This window comes from Hyla sarda, chromosome 6 (genome assembly GCF_029499605.1).
Source record: "Hyla sarda isolate aHylSar1 chromosome 6, aHylSar1.hap1, whole genome shotgun sequence".
In the NCBI taxonomy this organism is placed as follows: Eukaryota; Metazoa; Chordata; class Amphibia; order Anura; family Hylidae; genus Hyla; species Hyla sarda.
Window position 1 is genome coordinate 209,327,170 of NC_079194.1, and position 21,839 is coordinate 209,349,008.

Below are 21,839 nucleotides of genomic sequence, written 5' to 3' on the forward strand. Positions count from 1 at the left end.
TCTATCTTAGCTAAGTTTTAACTTTTTTAAACCCTGTTACCTGGAGTGACTTTGTTGCGTTTGTCTTCCTTGAACCCTTGCAGCGAATTAACTCCTGACTGCAGTCGACCAGCTGTCGACCCAAGGATAGCAGTGCCATGACTAGAGTCTACAGAAAAATAAGAAAAATGCTTTACATACGGTACTTAAATGGAGAGTTTTGCTTGATTCTATCTGAACAGGTGGCTTTGTAACTAATAGGACAATTTTGTCATTGACTGAAAAATGATCATGTGTTTCTGGAATAAGCTAAGCTTCCACTCTCATGGCCAAAAGTGGTCACTTATTTTAAACCTTTGATGATCAAAGCAACTCACACAATTTTATTTTAACAAATTTCAACCGGAGTGTACAATTAACAATAAAACAACATTACACTACCAACAAAATAGAACCAGATCATGTAAAATAAAATTAGCTTTTATTAACACATATGCAAAAAATACATACAATAAAAAATGAAAAGAGGATAAAATAAGGCACTACAATAGCAGTCACAGAAGATGGGGGGAGGCAAGTAATGTGGACCTACATGGAGTACAGGGAATAACTGGTGTACCATAGAAAATACAAATGTAAACATGAAAAAGGTCACTGAATATCATTACAAAATGTCCATAAGCATATGAGTAACAAGCAATATAACAGTGACACATCAAAGAATGTCCTAAAAGGGAAAAAGTGCAATGAACAGAGAGTAACCAAGGGAGAAATGAATGAGATACCATGAAGTCCTCCTGCCATGCAGCCACACACCTACCTCTTCCTACCCTAACTTACGTTTCGCCTGTGCTTCGTCGCCTGTGCCACGCCCCCTGACGAAGCACAAGCGAAACGTACGTTGGGGTAGGAGGAGGTAGGTGTGTGGCTGCATGGCAGGAGGACTTCATGGTATCTCATTCATTTCTCCCTTGGTTACTCTCTGTTCATTGCACTTTTTTCCCTTTTAGGACATTCTTTGATGTGTCACTGTTCTATTGCTTGTTACTCATATGCTTATGGACATTTTGTAATGATATTCAGTGACCTTTTTCATGTTTACATTCGTATTTTCTATGGTACACCAGTTATTCCCTGTACTCCATGTAGGTCCACATTATTTGCCTCCCCCCATCTTCTGTGACTGCTATTGTAGTGCCTTATTTTATCCTCTTTTCATTTTTTATTGTATGTATTTTTTGCATATGTGTTAATAAAAGCTAATTTTATTTTACATGATCTGGTTCTATTTTGTTGGTAGTGTTATGTTATAGCGGACCAGCCGTGGTTTCTTTACCTTGTTGCTGTGTATGTATGAATAAAACAACATTATACAGTGGTTGCCACAACAGTAAACCTCTGATCACTAAACATCTTGTAGAACCTATACTATTCTGAATGCTAGTAGTTTATGTACATATAAATGAGAGCAAAACTGCTGCAGTTTTGTCACAATATAACAACAAGTGAATAAACGAAATATTAAAGTATACAACACTACACCTATTGGAGGATAGCTAATGTCTGGAAAAGAGGATTAAATTGAACAGTAGGAAAAAAAAAAAAAAACTTTGGACAAAAATTGCTAGCAGATGAAAGTCATGTTAGCTGCTACTTTCTGAATACGTGGACACAGAATGTATATACCTAATACAGAATCTGCCGGACCGATTAGGGCTAGCGTTGTGGTCCCATCTGCTTTCCGTCTCTCAAACTCAAACTGTAAAAGAATTAAGACATGTTAGACAGATTTTCTTTTATTTAATATTGCACATGACATTTTAAAAGAGACACTTCTCAAAAAAGGGTATATTTCATAAAACTCAATATCCATGGAAAATTATTTAACCCCTTCCCGACCCATGGCATACATGTATGTCATGGGTCGGATCCCATTCTATAACGTGGGGCCACGGCGTGGCCCCTCGTCATAGCGGGTCGGGCCCGGCACCTAGCAACGGCCGGGACCCGTGGCTAATAGTGCGCAGCAGTGATTGCGGTGCCGTATGCTATTAACCCTTTAGATGCAGCGTTCAAAGTTGAATGCTGCGTTTAAAGTGAAAGTAAACTAATGCCGGTTAGCTCAGGGAGCTGCTCGGGATCGCCGCGGCAAAATTGCGGCATCCCGAACAGCTTACATGACAGCCGGAGGATCCCTACCTGCCTCCATGCTGTCCGATCGCCGAATGACTGCTCAGTGCCTGAGATCCAGGTATGAGCAGTCAAGCGGCAGAATCATTGATCGCTGGTTTCCTATGAGAAACCAGTGATTAATGTAAAAGATCAGTGTGTGCAGTGTTATAGGTCCCTATGGGAGCTATAACACTGCAAAAAAAAAAAGTGAATAAAGATCATTTAACCCCTTCCCTAATAAAAGTTTGAATCACCCCCCCTTTTCCAATAAAAAAAAAAAAAAAAACTGTAAATAAAAGTAAAAATAAACATATGTGGTATCTTCGCGTGCGGAAATGTCCGAATTATAAAAATATCATTAATTAAACCGCACGGTCAATGGCGTACGCGCAAAAAATTCCAAAGTCCAAAAGAGCGTATTTTTGGTCACTTTTTATATCATGAAAAAATGAATAAAAAGCGATCAAAAAGTCCAATCATTACAAAAATGGTACCGCTAAAAACTTCAGATCACAACGCAAAAAATGAGCCCTCATACTGCCCCGTACGCAGAAAAATAAAAAAGTTATAGGGGTCAGAAGATGACAATTTTAAACATATAAATTTTCCTGCATGTAGTTATGATTTTTTCCAGAAGTACAATAAAAACAAACCTATATAAGTAGGGGATCATTTTAACCGTATGGACCTACAGAATAAAGAGAAAGTGTCATTTTTACCGAAAAATGTACTGCGTAGAAACGGAAGCCCCCAAAAGTTACAAAATTGTGTTTTTTCTTAAATTTTGTCGCACAATTAATTTTATTTCCGTTTCTCTGTAGATTTTTGGGTAAAATGACTGATGTCATTACAAAGTAGAATTGGTGGTGCAAAATTGAAAGAGTTATGGTTTTTTAAAGGTAAGGAGGAAAAAACAAAAGTGCAAAAATGGAAAAACCCCGGGTCATGAAGGGGTTAAGATTTTTATTTATTTAAATTTTAGCTGTACTATGTATTATTAAATACAAACTATTGCTCTTCTTAAAAGGAGCTATAAGCAGGAAAACCTATCCCCCTATACATGGGCTTTGTGCATGGATCGACACGCCCCGTTTTGGGGAGAGTCCGACTGCTGGGACTTCCCAGTCTTCTGCACTGGACCTCGGCTCTCCCAGGAACCGAGCGTATCAGCCCCCGCACGAAGTGACACGTCCCCTACATGTATCGCTATGGGAGAGCTGGAGATAGCCGAACGATACGCCCAGTTTCCAGGGAGAGCCGGGGTCCAGTGCAGGAGACCGCGGGTGGGGGGCCCCAGAGGTTGGACCCCCGCTAGCTCAAACTTATCTATCCTTTGGATATCAAAACAACAACAATCATAAAACGTGGCATTGCTGTGTGCGTAAATGTCCAAACTATTAAAATATAAGGTTAGTTATGTGTCACATGAAAAGAATACCAAAGTCCAAAATTTTGCATTTTTGGTAACTTCATATACCATAAAAAAAATAGATTAAAAAAAATTGTAAAAAAAGCAATCATAAAGTTCCATCAAAACAAATATGGTACAAAAATTACAGACCACGGCTCAAAAAATGAGCCCTCATATAGCCTCGTATGTGGAAAAATAATGTTATAGGGGTCAGAATATGACTAATTTTGGTGCATGTAGTTAGGATTTATTTAAAGTAGTAAAATAAAACAAAACCTATATAATTTGGGTATCCTTGTAACCGTATGGACCTACAGAATAAAGATAAGGTGTCATTTTTACTGAAAAGTGCACTGCGTAGAAACGGAAGCCCCCAAAATTTACAAAATGGAGTTTTGTTTTATTTCACCCCACTAAATGAGTGTTTCTGTAGGTCTATGATTTTTAGAAGGGGAAGAGGAAAAAACAAAAATGCAAAAACAAAAAAAATCAACTGGTCCTAAAGGCAAAAATGCATCCGTCCCTAAGGGGTTAAGTCCCTGGTGCATAATTCAAGGCGGCAAGGGCGTATTTGTATGCTCTGTGTTAATGGGTTAAAGAAGTAGTTCAGTCCTGAAAAACGTGTCCCCTATCCTAGGGATAAAGGGATAAGTTTCAGATCGCGGGGGGCCCCCCACGATCTCCAGCTCTGCCATAGAGTTGTATTGAGGGGGTGTGTCGGCCGCCGCTTCGTGCCCCCTTCCCATGGGCTGCCAGGGCCCCGCACAGATCGTTTGGGGGGGGGGGGCGGGGGGCCCAGCGGTGTGACCCCCGCGATCTGAAACTATCCCCTATCCTTAGGATAAGGGATACGTTTTTCAGGACTGAACTACCCCTTTAATACCTCTACCAATAACCCTGAGCAGTAAATATTCTACTGAAAAATGACAATGGTGTTTTGAATGAGCATAGCTGTGTAAACTGTGTAATGGCTATAACTGCAATCTTGCCCTAATTTTAAAGCATATTATATATATATATATATATATATATATATATATATATATATATATATATATTTATATTTATATATATATATATATATATACACACACACACACACACATATACACATACACACACACACACACATATATACACACACACACAGTACAGACCAAAAGTTTGGACACGCCTTCTCATTCAAAGAGTTTTCTTTATTTGCATGACTATGAAAATTGTAGATTCACACTGAAGGCATCAAAACTAGCCACCTTTTGCTTTGATTACTGCTTTGCACACTCTTGATGAGCTTCAAGAGGTAGTCACCTGAAATGGTCTTCCAACAGTCTTGAAGGAGTTCCCAGAGATGCTTAGCACTTGTTGGCCCTTTTGCCTTCATTAGGTTCAGGTCCTGTGATTGTGGAGGCCAGGTCATCTGGCGCAGCACCCCATCACTCTCCTTCTTGGTCAAATAGCCCTTACACAGCCTGGAGGTGTGTTTGCGGTCATTGTCCTGTTGAAAAATAAATGATGGTCCAACTAAACGCAAACCGGATGGAATAGCATGCCTCTGCAAGATGCTGTGGTAGCCATGCTGGTTCAGTATGCCTTCAATTTTGAATAAATCCCCAACAGTGTCACCAGCAAAGCACCCCCACACCATCACACCTCCTCCTCCATGCTTCATGGTGGGAACCAGGCATGTAGAGTCCATCCGTTCACCTTTTCTGCATCGCACAAAGACACAGTGATTGAAACCAAAGCACAGATATCCACTGGATAGAATGTCCATTCCTTGTGTGCTTTAGCCCAAGTCTCTTCTGTTTGTTGCCTGTCCTTAGCAGTGGTTTCCTAGCAGATATTCTACCATGATGGCCTGATTCACACAGTCTCCTCTTAACAGTTGTTCTAGAGATGTGTCTGCTGCTAGAACTCTGTGTGGCATTGACCTGGTCTCTAATCTGAGCTGCTGTTAATCTGCGATTTCTGAGGCTGGTGACTGGGATGAACTTATCCTCCGCAGCAGAGGTGACTCTTGGTCTTCCTTTCCTGAGGCGGTCAGCATGTGAGACAGTTTCTTTGTAGCTCTTGATGGTTTTTGTGACTGCACTTGGGGACACTTTTCAACTAGATATGACATATTTTCAGATGTTTCACACTTTTTTGTTATGTCTATAATTCCACATGTGTTAATTCATAGTTTTGATGCATTCAGTGTGAATCTACAGGTTGGATACACCTTAATAAAATGGGAATGATTGGTGATATTAACTTCCTGTTTGTGGCACATTAGTATGTGTGAGGGGGGGGACTTTTCAAGATGGGTGGTGACCATGGCGGCCATTTTGAAGTCGGCCATTTTGAATCCAACTTTTGTTTTTTCAATAGGAAGAGGGTCATGTGACACATCCAACTTATTGGGAATTTCACAAGAAAAACAATGATGTAACTTTATTCTTTCATGAGTTATTTACAAGTTTCTGACCACTTATAAAATGTGTTCAATGTGCTGCCCATTGTGTTGGATTGTCAATGCGACCCTCTTCTCCCACTCTTCACACACTGATAGCAACACCACAGGAGAAATGCTAGCACAGGCTTCCAGTATCCGTATACACTGCTATATACTACTATATACACTGCAGGAGAAGTGCTAGCACAGGCTTCCAGTATTCGTAGTTTCAGGTGCTGCAGAATGGGGAAAACAAAAATTGGAACAGGACCCTCAGTTTACGCAGAAGATTTTGTTCAGTGATGAGGAAACTTATGTGAATGGTGAAGTTAAACAAAATCACCGCTATTGGTCTGACACTAACCCACATTGGATAGATCCCTCCAAGACTGTTGGAACACAAAAATAGATGGTATGGTGTGGTATATGGGGTACAAAGATAGTGGGGCCATTCTTCATCAATGGAAACCTCAAGGCCAGTGGATAGTAAAAATTGCTACATGATGATGATTTCCCTCTTTATGCACTGAATCTGGCACGTTCCCTGAGTTTTTCCAGCAAGATGGTGACCACCACATTATGGGTGTCAGGTCCGAGCATTCCTAGATGAACAGTTTCCTGGAAAGTGGATTGGTTGTCATGGGCCAGTTGAATGGCCCCAAGGTCTCCCGATCTGACCCCCTTAGACTTTTATCTTTGGGGTCATCTGAAAGCAATTGTCTATGCTGTGAAGATAGAGAGGTGCAGCACCTGAAACTACGGATACTGGAAGCCTGTGCTAGCATTTCTCCTGCGGTGTTGCTATCAGTGTGTGAAGAGTGGGAGAAGAGGGTTGCATTGACAGTCCAACACAATGGGCAGAACATTGAACACATTTGGTCAGAAACTTGTAAATAACTCATGAAGGAATAAAGTTACATTAAAACCAAGCACATCATTGTTTTTCTTGTGAAATTCCCAATAAGTTTGATGTGTCACATGACCCTCTTCCTATTGAAAAAACAAAAGTTGGATTCAAAATGGCCGACTTCAAAATGGCCACCATGGTCACCACCCATCTTGAAAAGTTTCCCCCCTCACATATACTAATGTGCCACAAACAGGAAGTTAATATCACCAACCACTCCCATTTTATTAAGGTGTATCCATATAAATGGCCCGCCCTGTATAATTTTCATAGTCATGAAAATAAAGAAAACTCTTTGAATGAGAAGATGTGTCCAAACTTTTGGTCTGTACTGTATATATGTGTGTGTGCGCGTGCATGTTCCAGCATCATGTCCAAACCGCTAAAGATATTAACATGAAACTTGGCACACATGTTACTTATATGTCAACAACAAACATAGGATAGGTGATTTAACCCTCACTCACCCCCATTTGCCAGGGTCAGGGTTTTTGATTAAAGTGCCATACAAGTCTATAGGAAATATATGTTACTGCATAAATTCCAAATGGCTGGAGATATTTCGATAATATTCGGTCACATGTTACTTACATGTCAAATAAAAATATATATTAGTTAAATTAACCCCTAACCTACCCCCTTATGTGAAGGATAGGGTTTTTGTTTCAAGTCCCCTGCAAGTATATAGGACTTCTGGTACCTTACTCCACAAAGTCCACCTCTCCTGGTGAATGCGTCAGACCGGCTGGCAAGCCACACCCTCAATGCATTCCATGCCCCATCTTGCAAAGACACGCCCCCCCCCCCCCCCCATATAAGCCACACTCCTTTTATTTTCAGTTTACAATATCTTCATCACAACACAGCCCCACCTGAGGATGGTTAAAAAGAGATTGTAGTGAGAAACTCTTACCAGAGGCGGTTGTGTGAACTTGCACACAACAATGGTCAGCGTGAGTGAGTAAATGCTTGGCCTGTGGTCTCCCCGACCTTACAAGAAACGACAAGTGAAGACTTCAACAGAGCGGTGGGTGGATATCGGCGCTGGCCAGAATAGGACACAGCCGGTGAGTAAATAGGGATTTATTAAAACAAATGCAACGCATTTCACCGCGTTTGCACGGCTCCTCCAGGCATAATGCTTGTGTCTGAGAGGTTTGGCACCCAACTTCTCTGGTGATTTTTTTCTGCTCCACATCCGTGGAAAACTTGTCTGGATACTGCACCCCTTTGCCAGGGGGCTCCTGGATCAAAATACCAGTCGGCTGCACAGCAACACAGCAAACGCTGTTGAGGTAGTTGTGTCCATATATACAACTACAAAAGCTGAGCACCTTTTCACTCACCGTAATTTCATGCATGTTACCACATTTTGCTTAATCTACTTCCCCATGAGAAGCTCTGCTGTTTTTGTTTTGCCTTAGTAGTACATGAACCTCATTCTGTCATAACTCTCTCTAATCATATCTGACAAAAAGCAAATTTGCTTTCTGCTTAAGGGTAGGGGTGTCAGTTTTGTATTGACTGAACCATCAAGCTGTTAAACTACTAGATGTGGGGTAAATGAACACCAGCAAATATTTTATTACAAAAAGGTTTTGTTCAAAAGATAACCTACACAAAATGTGTGTCACTGCATCAGTAACATAAATGCTTTAATTCTACACACAAAAAAATAAAAAAATAAAAATATCAATACTATGCTAGAATAGCTGTTTTTGTTTAACTCAACTTTTTATTGTGCAAAAGGATTTAAAAAAACATACGTTATATAAAATTTGTATCTTAACAGCAATTATCCACAGAATAACGTATAAATAATTATACTGCAAAACACAGCAAACATACATTTAAAGGGGTACTCCACCCCTAGGAATCTTAACCCCTATACAAAGCACCCGGCAGTCTGAACATTATGTTTAGAAAGCTTGGCGCGGGTGGCCGTGATGTCATTACACACACCCTCGATTCATGTCTATGGGAGGGGGAGTGGTGGCCCACACGACCATGGCCGCCCCCACACCAAGCGTTCTAAACATGATGGGTCCCAGAGGCTGGACCCCTGCGATCAGACATCCAAAGGATAGGGGATAAGATGTCTAGGGGGAAGAGTACCCCTTTAACCCCTTAAGAAAATGCAAGGTAAATGTACGGCATTGCAGTAAGTAACTTTGCACACAATGCCATACATTTACAGGAGCTGCGTTCACTACATGGCAGGTGAGCTCCAGCTGTTATCAGCAGCTGGGACTCACTGATAATGGCAAACATCAGCGATTAGGCTGATGACAGGCATTACTCCTATAGATGCTGTGATTAATGTAGATCACGGTATCTATAGTGAAACCAAAAAGGTACAGGTGGGCTTATCGCAGCTTATTAAACAGCTGCCAGAAGTCTCCTCACCTTCCTTGAGAGGACAGTATGGCAGAGCTTGTTGCCTGGAGAGCCAGGCTGTACAAGAAGATTGAGGAGTACATAGCAATATAATGATTTCTATTAACAGTGCCCTATGGGGACTCAAAAAGTGTACAATAAATATTTTTATATATATATATATATATATATATATATATATATATATATATATATATATATATATATAAATAAAAGCCAACCTCACAAATAAAAATATAAAATTACCCTTTCCCCATAAGAAAAATAAAAATACTACTACATATTTGCTATCGCCACATGCGTAAAATGTCCAATCAATTAAAATATAATGTTTATTATCCCGCACAGCATATACGGAAAAATTTTTAAGTTTCAGCGGGTCAGAATAGGGCAATTTTAAACATCCTTATTTTGTTTAACCACTTAATGATGCAGGACGTAAATGTATGTCCTAGTGTGGTGGTACTTAAGGCACCAAGACGTACATTTACGTCCTGTACATGAACTCGAGCATCGGAACCATGCTCTGGTCCTGCGCTGCAGTTCCCAGCTGCTGATAGCAGACAGGGACCCGCCGGTAATGGCAGACATTCGCAATCGTGCGGATGTCTGCCATTAACCCCTCAGATGCCATGGTCAATACAGATCACATCATCTGCGGGAGTGTGGTCAGAAAAATGCATGATCTGATAGCCCGGCCTCACCTGCCTCTGGCCATCTCCAGGGCTCTTCTGCTCTGGTCTTAGATCGAGCAGACCAGAGCAGAAGATCGCAGATAACATTGATCAGTGCTATGCCTATGCATAGTACTGAACAGTATTGGCAAACAAATGATTGCTATAAGTAGTCCCCTATGGTAAAAATAAAAGTAAAAAAATTGGAAAAATCCCCTCCCCAATAAAATGGTCCCTTTTCCCCCCCATTTTACCCCCAAAAAGTGTAAAAAAAAAATTTTTTTATAAACATTTGGTATTGCCGTGTGCATAAATATCCAAACTAGTAAAATATAATGTTAATTATCCCGTACGGTGAATGGCGTGAACTTATAATAAAAAGCAATTTTGGAAATTTTTTTTTTTTTTAAACATTTCATTACAAAAAAAATTTGATAAATAAATGAATTAAAAAAGTTTTATATACGCAAATGACCCAAATGTGGTATAAAAAAAAAAAAAAGTACAGATCATGGCCCAAAAAAGGAGCCCTCATACCGCTGCCTATATGGAAAAATGAAAAAGTTATAGGTCAGCAAAATAGAGGGATTTTAAAAGCACTAATTTGGTTAAAAAGTTAGCGATTTTTTTTTTAAGCGGTACAATAATAGAAAAAGTATGTAATCATGGGTATCATTTTAATGGTATTGACCCACAGAATAAAGAAAACATGTCTATTTTACCGTAAAGTGTACACCATGAAAACAAAACCTTCCTTCTTATCAATTTCCCCACACAAAGAGTATTTTTTTGGTTGCCCATTACATTTTATGGTAAAATAAGTGATGTCATTACTAAGGAAAACAGGTCGCGCAAAAAACAAGCCCTCATACTAGTCTGTGAATGAAAATATAAAAGAGTTAAGATTTTTTCAATTCTTAAAGGGTTAAAAGAGTTCTTAAAGGGTTAAGTTTTTTTTTCTTTTTTTTACACAGGCAGTACAATAAATAGTAAAGCCGGTTTTACCTTGAAGTGTACAGAGTAAAAACGAAATCCTCCAAAAGCTGCACAATTGCTTTTTAATTTCCCAAAACAAATAATATTTTTTTTCGGTTGTGCCATACATTTTATGGTAAAAAGAAAGATGTTGTAACAAAAGTACAATTGGTCATGCAAAAAAAAACAAGCCCTCATATGGGTTATGCCTCTTAGAATGCAAGGAGGAAAAAAGGAAAATGTAAAAATGAAATTGCCTGTGTCCTTAACCCCTTAAGGACGTAGGGCGTACCTGTACGCACTATGCCCGGTCCCGGTGTTTAAAACTGGGTCACACCGGGTGGGTCCCGGCTGCTAATCATAGCTGGGACCCTGGGCTAACAGCGCACAGCATCGATCGTTGTGCCACACGCTGTTAACCCTTCAGACGTGGCGATCAAAGTTGACTGCCGCGTCTGAAAGTGAAAGTAAACGGTTCCCAGCAGCTCAGTCGGGCTGATCGGGACATCGCGATAAAATCGCGATGTTCCGATCAGCTGGGACGCAGGCGGAGGTCTCCTTACCTGTCTCTGTGGCGTCCGATCGTCGATTGATTGCTCCAAGCATGAGCTACAGGCTTGAGCAATCAAGCCCCTATCTCACGTGCAAAGCTATGGCTTTGCAGAGATCAGCATAGGAGATCAGTGTGTGCAGTGTTATAGGTCCCTATGGGAGCTATAGCACTGCAAAAAAAAAAAAAAAAAGTGGATAAAAAAAATAAGTTAACAAAAGGTCATTTAACCCTTTCCCAAATAAAAGTTTGAATCACCCCCCTTTTCCCACAAAAAAAAATAAAAACGTGTAACTAAAAATAAACATATGTGGTATCGCCACGTGCGGAAATGTCCGAACTATAAAAATATATCATTAATTAAATCTCACGGTCAATGGCGTGCGCGGAAAAAAAATTCCAAAGTATAAAAAGGGACCAAAAATACACTTTTTTGTATCATGAATAAATGAATAAAAAGTGATCAAAAAGTCCAAGCAATACAAAAATGGTACCGATAAAAACTTCAGAACATGGCGCAAAAAATGAGCCCTCATAACGGTCCGTACGCAGAAAAATAAAAAAGTTATAGGGGTTAGAAGATGAGAATTTTTAACATATAAATTTTCCTGCATGTAGTTATGATTTTTTTCCGAAGTACGACAATATCCAACCTATATAAGTAGGGTATCATTTTAACCCTATGGACCTACAGAATAATGATAAGGTGTTATTTTTACCGAAAAATGAACTGCGTAGAAACAGAAGCCCCCAAAAGTTACAAAATGACATTTTTTCTTCAATTTTGTCGCACAATTAATTTTTTTTCCATTGCACCGTGGATTTTTGGGTAAAATGACTAATGTCACTGCAAAGTAGAATTGGTGGCACAAGAAATAAGCGATCATATGGAATTTTATGTGCAAAATTGAAAGCGTTATGATTTTTAGAAGGTGATGAGGAAAAAATGAAAATGCATCTTTAAGGGGTTAAGGGGAAGAAAAAAAAACTGTGGTAAAACTACTTTTATTTTTTCCCCCTTTCACCCACAAATTAACCCCTTAAGGACCCCGCCCATTTTGGCTTTAAAGGGGTATACTAGTAAAAAGGAGTTTTTTTGTACTCACAGTAAAATCTCTTTCTTGTAGCTGTCATGGGGGGGGGGGGAGACACCTTACTGATGGGTATATGCTCTTGCCACTAGGTAGGCACTGACCCTATGGAAAAAAAAGTCGGCTCCTCCCTGGTATATACCAGTTCACCTGCAGTAAGGTAATCAGTTTTGTCACAAAGCAGTAGGAGAAGCCAACAAAGAAATATGTCCGAGGGACCCTAGAAAGGAATCCCGGATAACAACTGAAGAACCGGAAAAAATAGTCCGGAAAAAAAGATGTCCCCCAATGAAGGCTATGAGAAAGATTTTACGGTGAGTACAAAAAAAAATCTCCTTTTCTCGGTCGCTCTTCATTGGGGAACACCTTACTGATGGGACGTTCCAAAGCAGTCCCCTAGGGTGGGAAAAAACAACCACCAGAGAAAAGGAATCAAAGGAAGGGGCCGTCCTCTGTAGAGACGCAAGGCACCCTGGTCATATAGAGAGACGAGAAACCACAGGAAAAAAAGAAATATGGACTTCTGCTCTGGAGAGGTCTGGTGCATGAGAACAAAGACCTGAACAGCCGCAGACCAAAAAATCCCTGAACCAGGGCCTGACATGAGCACCCAGAAGGCGACAATAGCCGTACTGGTGTAAAGCGGATGACTTGAACGCCCTCCAACTCGGGAGGACATGGATCCCGAAGGAAGAAAGGAGCGGCAAACACCCTGACAAAGGGGGGCATCCCGGACACCAGAGAGACAGACAAGTAAACTGGAGACGTAGAGTCACCTAACGAACCCCTGAAGAGTAAAGAAAAACAGACGCCTGCAAAAACTCTCCGGGCGACAAACTGCCATGCAACAACATGAAGTGAAGAAGTACAAAACAGAAAGACCACCCCGACTAATGTGATCGCAGAGGAGTTTTGGCTGGATCCCTACACATGCCCCAGACCTGAAACATGACCAAAGAACCAGATGAGCTTCCTGAAAAGAAGGCATGCCACAGCATCCTAGGACAAAGTCGAAGCCGAGGAGACCAACCAGTCATAGACCCCAGAGGTCCAAGACGACCAGAGCACTCTAAAGAAACATCCCGCCAGAAGGGGAACAGGAAGGATAACTCCAGAAGACTTTGGTGTCAGTGCAGTACAACAGCGAGAGTGCATCATCATTGCGACAGAAAAGATTCAACAAAACAGAGGAGGGAAAACAAGGGTGGTCGAGATGAAAACTCAAGTACAGACCCATGGCAAGCACCCTGATCCCCGTACCCCCTGTGGAAAGTGGATTGGCAAAACGCGCCAGGCGCAGTAGGATCAGGGAAAGCCACAGCCACGGGACAAGTACTGGGTGGACAGAGCCCCCAGGCCCCAGCGGCAACCATCAACGTCTGGAGGAGTCACCTTGTGTCCCAAAGGGATCAGAATCCTGTGCACTGGGCCAAAAGAAAATACAAGATGTGTTGAGAGCCATTCCAGACAGTGAAGAGTAGGTGCCTGAGCCACCCCAGACAGAAACCCCGGAAAAAATACCAGAAGCGTAGGGAGGGGCTGAACCAACTATCGCCCCAGCAGGCCCCATGTCAGAACAGAAGGGCTCAACCGCCGCAGAACTGCGGAAACAAAATCACTGGAAGCCTTGAGGCTCACCCCACTTAACAAAAGGAAAGGTGGGCTCTACCCCTACAGTGCGTTCGTAGCATATGTAGGAACACAGACATGGGTACCCGACGATAGCAGTGGGGTACTAAGACTGCGGACACGAAAGAAACCGCAGACATCCAAGGGACCAGCAGAAAGAGAGTTATGCCTCTAGCAGACCAACAGTGCAACCTAAGAAAGGAGAACAGAGTGATGCTGCTGCTGCTGCTGAGAAAGTCCCTAGGACCTGCAGAAAAAAAGGCCCACACCCCATCTCCTAATGGTGCCAGACACCACAGCTGCAGACGCAGACTCAGGAGATGAAGAATGAATGTGGAGCAGGAAAAATGCAGACACAGTGTGACTTACTGGTAGAAAGGATCCCAAGAACCCCTAGGTACACATTTCGGAACTGCACCTGGAAAAAGAGACACCGGACTGCAGCCGCAGCATCGGCAGAAACAGGGGAGGTGACCGGGTGGAATAGAACACCATGCAGACACAGCCTGGCTATGTGGCAAAGGGACCGTGGCAACGCCGGGTCCCGCATACGGAAACCCACAGAGAAGTGAGATACCAGCCTGTAGACAGAGTAGCAGGCAGCAGAGAGGGACCTGGCCAAGTAGGTAACCCTATAAACCAGTATGTGGTGCATTGTATAAGGCCCACAGGGCAACATGGGGTGACTCACTTGAAACTACACCCTGGCAGTGGGTAACCTGAACTACCGTCCACAGGGTGAAAGTGTATGGTAGTTGACCCAATAAGTAATAAACCATGCGGAAAACAGTCTGGCCGGCAGGATACGATTCCTGAGCACCCAGGGTCACTCCATTTAAAGGGGTTGTGCGCTGCCCTGCAGTTCGGAGCTCCGCTCACAGCGTCCGGAAGTTCATTACTCCGAACGCTGTGTGCGGGCTTCCGTGTTCACAGCCGCCGGGTGGGTAATGAACTTCCGGACGCTGTGAGTGGAGCTCCGAACTACAGGGCAGCGCACAACCCCTTTAACCTCCCACAGAAAGCAGGGTACTAGAGTGCGGCCTATCCAACGGGCGACCCGGTGGTGTAGAAAAACCAACAGATGAAGAATCATCCGACTGGTATAAATCCAGTATACCTGTAGGGACCCTACTTCAGATCCCTCACCCAGCAGTGTGGTACGGGAAACCTGGCCATGTCCGCAGCAGCCCAGAGGTCAGAGACCGATGGCGGCGGAAACCACGTAGGCAACAGTCTGGCTGAACAAGATCACCTCCAGGCGCTTGGCAGAAATGGAACAGTCAGACAGGCGATAACTGTGCTCCTTTGTCATAGGTGGGAGGGTGGAGAGAAAAATATAACAGAAGCTGTGCAGAGTTGAGCAGGAAGAACAACTGTGGAGGAAGCTGCTGCAAAGGGCCGGTAGCGATAGTACACAGAAACACAGCCCCCCCAGGGGACCCGAGCGGGCCCCACACATAAAACTCCCAATAGAGGACAGAGTCCCCATTTCAAAGAAGAGGGTACATACTCACCTACGTCATCCCCATATACTCACCTAGAGATGTCTTCAGCCAGCGTTTAAGTCACCTGCATCATGTCATGCTGCAACAGACAAGGACGAACAGGGAAAATAGGGGGACCTGGACCCAAGGTGCAACCCCAGCCAGTACTAGAAAATAAATAAAAAAAAGACCAGGTCTGGGGAGCTCCCAGACCTGTGTCTTGCCTCCTGCTGACACTAGCTAAAACTGATTACCTCACTGCAGGTGGGCGGGTATATCCTGCCAGAGATGAGCTGACTTTTTTTCCCCTAGTGTCAGTGCCTCCTCGTGGCAAGAGCATATACCCATCAGTAAGGTGTCCCCCCAATGAAGAGCGACCTAGAAAAACTATTTTTTAAATCAACTGGTACCAAAAATGTAAACAGATTTGTAAATTACTTCTCTTTAAAAATCTTAATCCCTCCAGTACTTAGCTGCTGTATGCTCCACATGTAGTTGTATAGTTCTTTTCTGTCTGACCACAGTGCTCTCTGCTGGCACCTCTGTCCATGTCAGGACCTGTCCAGAGCAGGATAGGTTTGCTATGGGGATTTGCTTCTGCTCTAGACAGTTCCTGACATGGACAGCGGTGTCAGCAGAGAGCACTCTGGTCAGAGAGAAAGGAAATTCAAGAAAAGAACTTCCTGTGTAGTATACAGCAGCTGATAAGTACTGGAAGGATTAAGATTTTTTTAATAGAAATAATTTACAAATTTTTTTTTTTTTTTTTTTTTTTAGAGTTTTCCAGCAGAGTACCCCTTTAAGTCCCTGATGGCAAGGATGTACATGTATGCATGATGTTGTCAAGGGTTTAAGAGACATTGTTCTATACATTACATGCAACTCAAAATGGTTCCTATAAATACTACGACTGTTCAAAATGCAAGGTCTCATACAGCTACACTAAAAATTGCTGGAAATATTAAACAATTCTCACTCTTACCTGAGTAGAGACCATTCTCTTTGATAATTTTCCTAAAGATTCTTTAATGATTTGGTCAATGAGTTCCTGCTCCTTCTCTGCGTTCCCATCACTTTGTTTGTCCTCCTGTTCTTTATCTTTTCTATAAAGATTGTAAGATACAGCCAGTTAATGCAAAAACAAAACAAGCAGCAAAATTCCTTCTAGATTTTATAGTTTTAGGTTTTTATTATTTTTCCCAATACAAAGTTTACATAAAAAGATGAGGAGAAGTTAAAGTAAAGTCACTGCAATATCCCTGCCGTATGCTGCCCGTATGCAATTCCTTTCAATGAGCCGACCAGAGTGAAGCGTTTACTCTGGTCGGCTCATTTTTGTCCCGTATGCGGTTTTCCCACCCGACCTAAAACAGTTGTCCACATAGCTCCCCCCAGCCGTATGCGGTCCCGTATTACATAAAACGTGATGTGAACCCAACCTTACTTGGCCTGGTTTTCTTCTCTAGTGACAGTCTTTTTGATCGCGGTGCTTAAGCAAACCAAGGGTGGCTAGTGAAGCGGTTGTTCTGATATATGCTATGAAATGTTTTCTCCTTAGGAATCAGTCACTTTAGGGTGGCCACTAGAGATGAGCGAACTTACAGTAATTTGATTTGTCACAAACTTCTCGGCTCGGCAGTTGCTGACTTTAGCCTGCATATATATTAGTTCAGCTTTCAGGTGCTCCGGTCAGCTGGAAAATGTGGATACAGTCCTGGGAGAGAGAGTCTCCCAGCAAGTCAGCGACTGTCGAGCCGCGAGGTTTGTGACGAATCGAATCACTGCAAGTTCGCTCATCTCTAGTATCTCTAGTGGCCACTTTACACCTGTCGGAGAGTGAATAGAAGGGCACGTCCAATGCTTAATGTTTAATGCTACTCACTTGTATCAGACAGTTCTTTCTATATTACTTGCCTCATGGATTGTGTATTGATGTATGTTACATCTTTCTACAAGTGTTATGCCTATTTATGCCTATATTCTCATGTATTGTTTTTATACTGTTTACTAAAACATTGTTATAAAAGCAAATACAGGAAAAACATGAGTATGTCTCTCTAAATGCTTAATTACAAATACAGTTTCAATCCTCAATAAATGTATATGTTACTTAGGCTCCTTTTTTTTGTAAAAAAATAAATAAATAAAAAAAAATTAAAAAGGAAGAATACCTTTAGCAAATTTGAATTCAAAGTGTACCTGTCAGATCCCACAAAATAATTTAAAAATAAAATGTTACTCTGTACTAATCATCTAATTGTTATGCCTCAATCACCTATATTTATTATAAAAATACCTCTTTTCATTAGCTCACAGTGTTAGGTAACCTCTCAGGTGAAGGGGGCGTGTCCCTCCCTTGTGGTGGTGGGAGCTGATTGGTGTGTCTGCTCATGCAGCCTTGTCCATGAGTCATGCTGCTGCAGGACCGGTTAGTGTCCCAGTAAGTATGGGGACCCTTAGTGGTGGTATTTTGAGGAGCCGTTTTCTTTATTAACCCCTTAAGAACTGAGCCTTTTTCACCTTAAGGACTGAGCCCTTTTTTGCAAATCTGACCACTGTCACTTTATGCATTAATAACTCTGGGATGCTTTTACCAATTATTCTGATTCCGAGAATGTTTTTTCGTGATATATTCTACTTTAACACAGTGGTAAATTTTCGTTGTTACTTGCATCCTTTCTTGGTGAAAAATCCCAAAATGTCATGAAAATGTTGCATTTTTCTAACTTTGAAGCTCTCTGCTTATAAGGAAAATTAATATTCCAAATAAATTATATATTGATTCAAATATACAATATGTCTACTTTATGTTTGCATCATAAAGTTGACATGTTTTTACTTTTGGAAGACATCAGAGGGCTTCAAAGTTCAGCAGCAATTTTCCAATTTTTTTAAAAATTTTCGAAATCTGAATTTTTCCAGGGACCAGTTCAGTTTTGAAGTGGATTTGAGGGGGGTCTTCATATTAGAGATACCCCATAAATGACCCCATTATAAAAAAAACTGCCTCCCCCCAAAGTATTAAAAATGACATTCAGAAAGTGTGTTAACCCTTTAGGTGTTTCACAGGAATAGCAGCAAGGTAAAGAAGAAAATTCTAAATCTTAATTTTTTACACTAACATGTTTTTGTAGACCCAGTTTTTAAAATTTTACAAAAGGGTAAAAGGAGAAAAAGCCCCCCAAAATTTGTAACCCAAATTTCCCTCGAGTAAGGAAATACCTCATATGTGTGTGTCAAGTGCTATGCGGGTGCAGTAGAGGGCTCAGAAGGGAAGGAGCAACAATGGGATTTTGGAGAGTGAGTTTTTCTGAAATGTCTTTTTGGGGGGCATGTCGCATTTAGGAAGCCCCTATGGTGCCAGAACAGCAAGCAAAAAAAACAAAAAAACAAAACAAAAAAAACATGGCATACCATTTTGGAAACTACACCCCTCGAGGAACGTTACAAGGGGTCGGCTGAGCCTTAACACCCCACAGGTGTTTGACGACTTTTCGTTAAAGTTGGATGTGTAAATGAATTTATTTTTTTTCACTAAAATGCTGGTTTTCCCCCAAATTTTACATTTTTACAAGGGGTTATAGGAGAAAATGCCCCCCAAAATTAATTTGTAACCCCATCTCTTCTGAGTATGGAAATACCCCATGTGTGGACGTCAAGTGCTCTGCTGGCGCACTACAATGCTCAGAAGAGAAGGAGGAACATTTGACTTTTGGAAAGCAAATTTTGCTGAAATGGTTTTTGGGGGGCATGTCGCATTTAGGATTGTGCATAACAGCAAATTGTGCCATAACAGCAAAAAAAATAAAAAAAATAAAAATTTAAAAAAAATAAAAATAAAATAAATAAAAAAAACAAATGGCATACTATTTTGGAAACTACTCCCCTCAAGGAACGTAACAAGGGGTACAGTGAGCCTTAACACCCCACAGGTGCTTGACAAATTTCCGCTAAAGTTGGATGTGATAATGAAAAATTTGATTTTTCTCACTAAAATGCTGGTTTTAGCCCAAATTTTTCATTTTCACAAGGGGTAATTGGAGAAAAAGACTCTAAAAATTAGTAAACCCATTTCTTCTGAGTATGGAAATACCCCATATATGGATGTAAATTGTTCTGCGGGCGAACTAAAATGCTCATAAGAGAAGGAGTGCCATTGAGCTTATGGCGAGAGAATTTGTTTGGAATGGAAGTCAGGGGCCATGTGCATTTACAAAGCCCCCAATGGTGCCAGAACAGTGGACCCCCCAACATGTGACCCTATTTTGGAAACTACACCCCTCACAGAATTTAATAAGGGGTGCAGTGAACATTTATACTCCACTGGCGTTTGATAGATTTTTGGAACAGTGGGTTGTGCAAATAAAAAATAAAATTTTTCATTTTCACGGACCACTGTTCCAAAAATCTGTCAGACATCTGTCTGTTATGTGTTAGTGTAGTGTAGTGTTTTTAGGGTACATTCACATGGGTGGAGGTTTACAATGAGTTTCTCGCTGGGAGTTTGAGCTGCGGCGGAAAATTTGCATGCACTGACAGACCATACATGCTGGGAGTTGTAGTTATGCAACAGCTGGAGGCACATTGGTTGCGAAACAGAGTTTGTTACTTAACTCAGTGTTTCGCAACCAGTGTGCCTCCAGCTGTTGCAAAACTACAACTCCCAGCACGTACAGTCTCTCAGGGCATGCTGGGACTTGTATTTTTGCAACAGCTGGAGGCACACTGGTTGCAAAACACTGAGTTAGGTAACAAACTGTTTCACAACCAATGTGTCTAGCCGTTGAAAAACTGCAACAATCGGCATGCATTGAAAGTCGAAGGGCATGCTGGGAGTTGTAGTTTTGCAACAGCTGGAGGCACACTTTTTCATAGAAAAAATGTGCCTCCAGCTGTTGCAAAACTTCAACTCCCAGCATGCCTTTTGGCTGTGCATGCCTTTTGGCTGTGCATGCTGCGAGTTGTTGCTAAGCAACAGCAGGAAGTGAACAGGCCTCACCTCCTGCTGTATCCTGCCACCGAGACCGCCACCGCTGCTGCCGCCGATCCTGCTGCTCCTGTCGCCGCCACCAGGACCAGGGCAAGGTAGGAGACCCCCGCTGGCGCCCATCTCCACCATCTTCGCCGTCCCGATCGCCGCTCAGTAAGGTCGTGATTGGTTGGTCGTTCTGACCGATCAATCACGTGATCGTGAGGCGGCACCCATGCCACCTCACTCCTGCTGGGTAAGGGTGAATGGGGCTGTCTCAGACAGCCCCATTCACCCTTTTTTTCCGGGTCACCAGAGACCCGGTTGACCCGCAAATGGTTGGTCTGAATTGACCGACGATTTGCGGCGATCGCCGACATGGGGGGGGGCGATGTCTCGGCATTTGCACGGGGTGCAGCAGTCACCCTCGTCCGGTCCCCGCCCGGCAAGTGGTGGAGACCGAAATTCCCACGGGCGTATCAGGCACCCTCAGTCCTTAAGGACTTTAAAACGGCGGCGTATGGATATGCCCGGTGTCCTTAAGGGGTTAAATATTAAAATAAATTTAAACAACCATATTACAAAAGGTCTTTAATTTTCCTCAGCAACAACATGTTTTTGGATCTGACAGTGCCTGGAAAATGAAAAGCAAAAAATGCTCCAGGCTCTTTACCTGGCGCTGATCGTGTCCCTGTGCTTAAACGAAAAAGGACGAAAACCAGGATTTATTTTGTTTATACTGCGTGCAGAGTAAACAAAATAAGAGAAGGCGTTCCCTTGCTTGCCCTCACATCTAATGTGCGGACTTCCTCCCTCACTCCTCAGAACTGACAATTGGCTGCGCTGTGCACTGAGGCCCCGTCACACCCCCCCCCCAGCTCACATAGCAGGCTGATTGACAAGCTGGGAGCATTCACATGGTTTACTTTCCCATGACACTAATGTACATAGCCTTATTTTGTTGACCATGTTACACATACCGTTTGAGGTCTTTTGAAGGACTTCTCAAAGCCTTTATATCACTGGTATCCATTGATTCTTCAGTCAGCTCTTCCATTATCTCTGAAATAGCCTGCGAGTCTGCTTTGTCTTTGTCCTTCCTGGTACTCTGAAGATCTGCCATGAATTCTATGCTCTGCTTCAGACTCTGTATTCTCTCCTGTATCA

At 42.1% G+C, this 21,839-nt stretch overlaps 1 protein-coding gene across 2 annotated transcripts in view; it reads right to left on the minus strand.

Moving 5' to 3' along the window:
* BRD7 (bromodomain containing 7) overlaps positions 1 to 21,839 on the minus strand; it is a 49,063-nt gene that overhangs the window by 15,078 nt on the left and 12,146 nt on the right. For both annotated transcript variants that reach the window (XM_056526357.1, XM_056526356.1), the window contains exons 7-10: positions 21,653 to 21,831; positions 16,686 to 16,806; positions 1,666 to 1,738; positions 41 to 148 (exon numbers count right to left, since the gene is read on the minus strand). In XM_056526357.1, coding sequence (XP_056382332.1) covers positions 41 to 148; positions 1,666 to 1,738; positions 16,686 to 16,806; positions 21,653 to 21,831 — 481 coding nt within the window. The remainder of the gene's footprint in view (positions 1 to 40; positions 149 to 1,665; positions 1,739 to 16,685; positions 16,807 to 21,652; positions 21,832 to 21,839) is intronic.